Source organism: Austrofundulus limnaeus, unplaced genomic scaffold, assembly GCF_001266775.1.
Source record: "Austrofundulus limnaeus strain Quisiro unplaced genomic scaffold, Austrofundulus_limnaeus-1.0 Scaffold569, whole genome shotgun sequence".
Classification (NCBI taxonomy): domain Eukaryota; kingdom Metazoa; phylum Chordata; class Actinopteri; order Cyprinodontiformes; family Rivulidae; genus Austrofundulus; species Austrofundulus limnaeus.
The window spans coordinates 16,377-18,189 of record NW_013952971.1 but is presented as its reverse complement, the minus strand read 5'-3'; the positions used below and the strand labels follow the sequence as shown (position 1 = coordinate 18,189).

The window sequence follows — 1,813 nt, the reverse complement described above, 5'->3', positions numbered from 1 at the left end:
TAAATGGAATTACTGAAATAAATCTACTTTTTCATGATATTCTAATTTTATGACCAGCACCTGTAAATCCTCAAAAAAAGTAAATGTATGTAGTTACTGTACACCTCTGCACAAAAGTCAAACAGACCAATCATGTCTTTGACAAACTCCTGCCACACACCAAGGACCTCCCACTTAATGACTGGAGAGACCACCTTCTCGTATACACACCTACTTTGTACAGACTAGTAGTTCTTATGGGGACCAAAGGCCGGTCCTTGTGGAACTCCATTATTGAGTTAGGCCCTAGGATTAGGCTATAGAAACCACTAAAAATGAATGGAAGTCAATGAATGATCCTAATAATGCCAGAAATACAAACTTGTGGGAGTCCAACTCTGGTGGCAGAAAGTACACAGCAACATCCGCAAGACATCAGCAGAGTTACATCATAACCAAATATGCACGCTTATTAACTTCACCTTGTCTTCATCTACTGGCGCACCATGATTTCTTTAGACAGGAATGCATCCAGGAGGAGAAGTACAAAGTCAGAATGAAGAACACTGTTGCCGTCCCATAAATTTTTACAGCTTTCAGCAGGGTGCCGTCGTCTTTTATCTCTCCATGAAAAGATGCGATGCGGGGATAGTGTGTTCGCCAGAGCTGGTTGCTCCTGACTTGACCCGGTGGGATGGCCTGCTGATGGAAAGATGAGTGCACAGTGCAGGAAAACAAACTCAAGTGCACAAGGAGAATGTGCTGCTGCTAAAAACAATCCAGAGTTTTAAATAATTTCACATGACAAGAAGAGAAGATGCACCTGTTTCTCTGCTGGCACGCCTACAGGCTAATGAAACATGTTGACGAGCTGGACTAATGATATGTCTGTGTGTGTTTGCGTGTGTGTGTCCTCTTAGGAAGTTGCAGAGCCACTGCAGGATCTGAAGGAGGGCATGGAGCAGCTGGTAAAAAACAAAACTCTACGATACATCCTCTCCACGCTGCTCTCCATTGGGAATTTCCTCAATGGCACCAATGTGAGTCACGGGCAGAGGATTTCTTTAAACATTTGTTTACTAGAAACACACACGTCAACCTAATTTAAATTCTCAGGCCAAAGGCTTCGAGCTGACTTATTTGGAGAAGGTTCCGGAGGTGAAGGACACGGTTCACAAGCAGTCTCTGCTCCATCACGCCTGCTCCGCCGTGGTGGAAAACTTCCCAGAGAGCACGGACCTCTACTCTGAGATTGGAGCCATCACGCGTTCTGCAAAGGTGCTAAAACTTTAATTTATCTGACTTAAGCACATTACACTTGTCAGATTGAAGTCAGGACATCAGGCACTGCACACACTGAACACAAAGCAGCAAGAGAACTACTGTATGTGAATTAGCAAAAGTTGTTGCCTGAAAAAAAATCTTTTGTGTCTTATTTTTTATTTTACCAAGAGCCATGTTCCAATCTTTTACATGGAGACAGGACTTAAAGGGGACATATCTTGTAAAATACACTTTATAAGCCGTGAAATGCATTTTGTTGTGCACTTGGACTCTAGGAGTGCAGAAAGGTTTAATTCAATCTCTCTGCTGCAAAGATATCTTTATGTTCCGTTTGGATTATATTTTTCAATCCATTAAGTTTTCTTTATTCCATATTATATTTTCTAAACTTATATAGACCCCAGCTGAATGATTTAAATGTTAAAGGAAGGACTTAAGCATATTCCTTTAAATGTTGTACCGCAGTCAGCCATCAGAGGGCGCTTGGCTTTGTGTGGCTCAAGGAGGTTCTATAGAACAGCTGGAGTGCACAGAAACCACCTGACCGTGT

General features: G+C 42.3%; 1 protein-coding gene across 1 annotated transcript in view; it reads left to right on the top strand.

The window, feature by feature from the left end:
- The window catches only part of LOC106530865 (FH1/FH2 domain-containing protein 3), a gene marked incomplete at its 3' end in the record, with an annotated part of 74,179 nt that extends 72,922 nt beyond the window's left edge, over positions 1 to 1,257 (top strand). Inside the window, exons 22-23 of the mRNA XM_014026574.1 lie at positions 900 to 1,019; positions 1,096 to 1,257. Of these exons, the coding sequence (XP_013882028.1) occupies positions 900 to 1,019; positions 1,096 to 1,257 (282 nt within the window). The remainder of the gene's footprint in view (positions 1 to 899; positions 1,020 to 1,095) is intronic.
- Between the last annotated feature and the right edge of the window lie 556 nt (positions 1,258 to 1,813).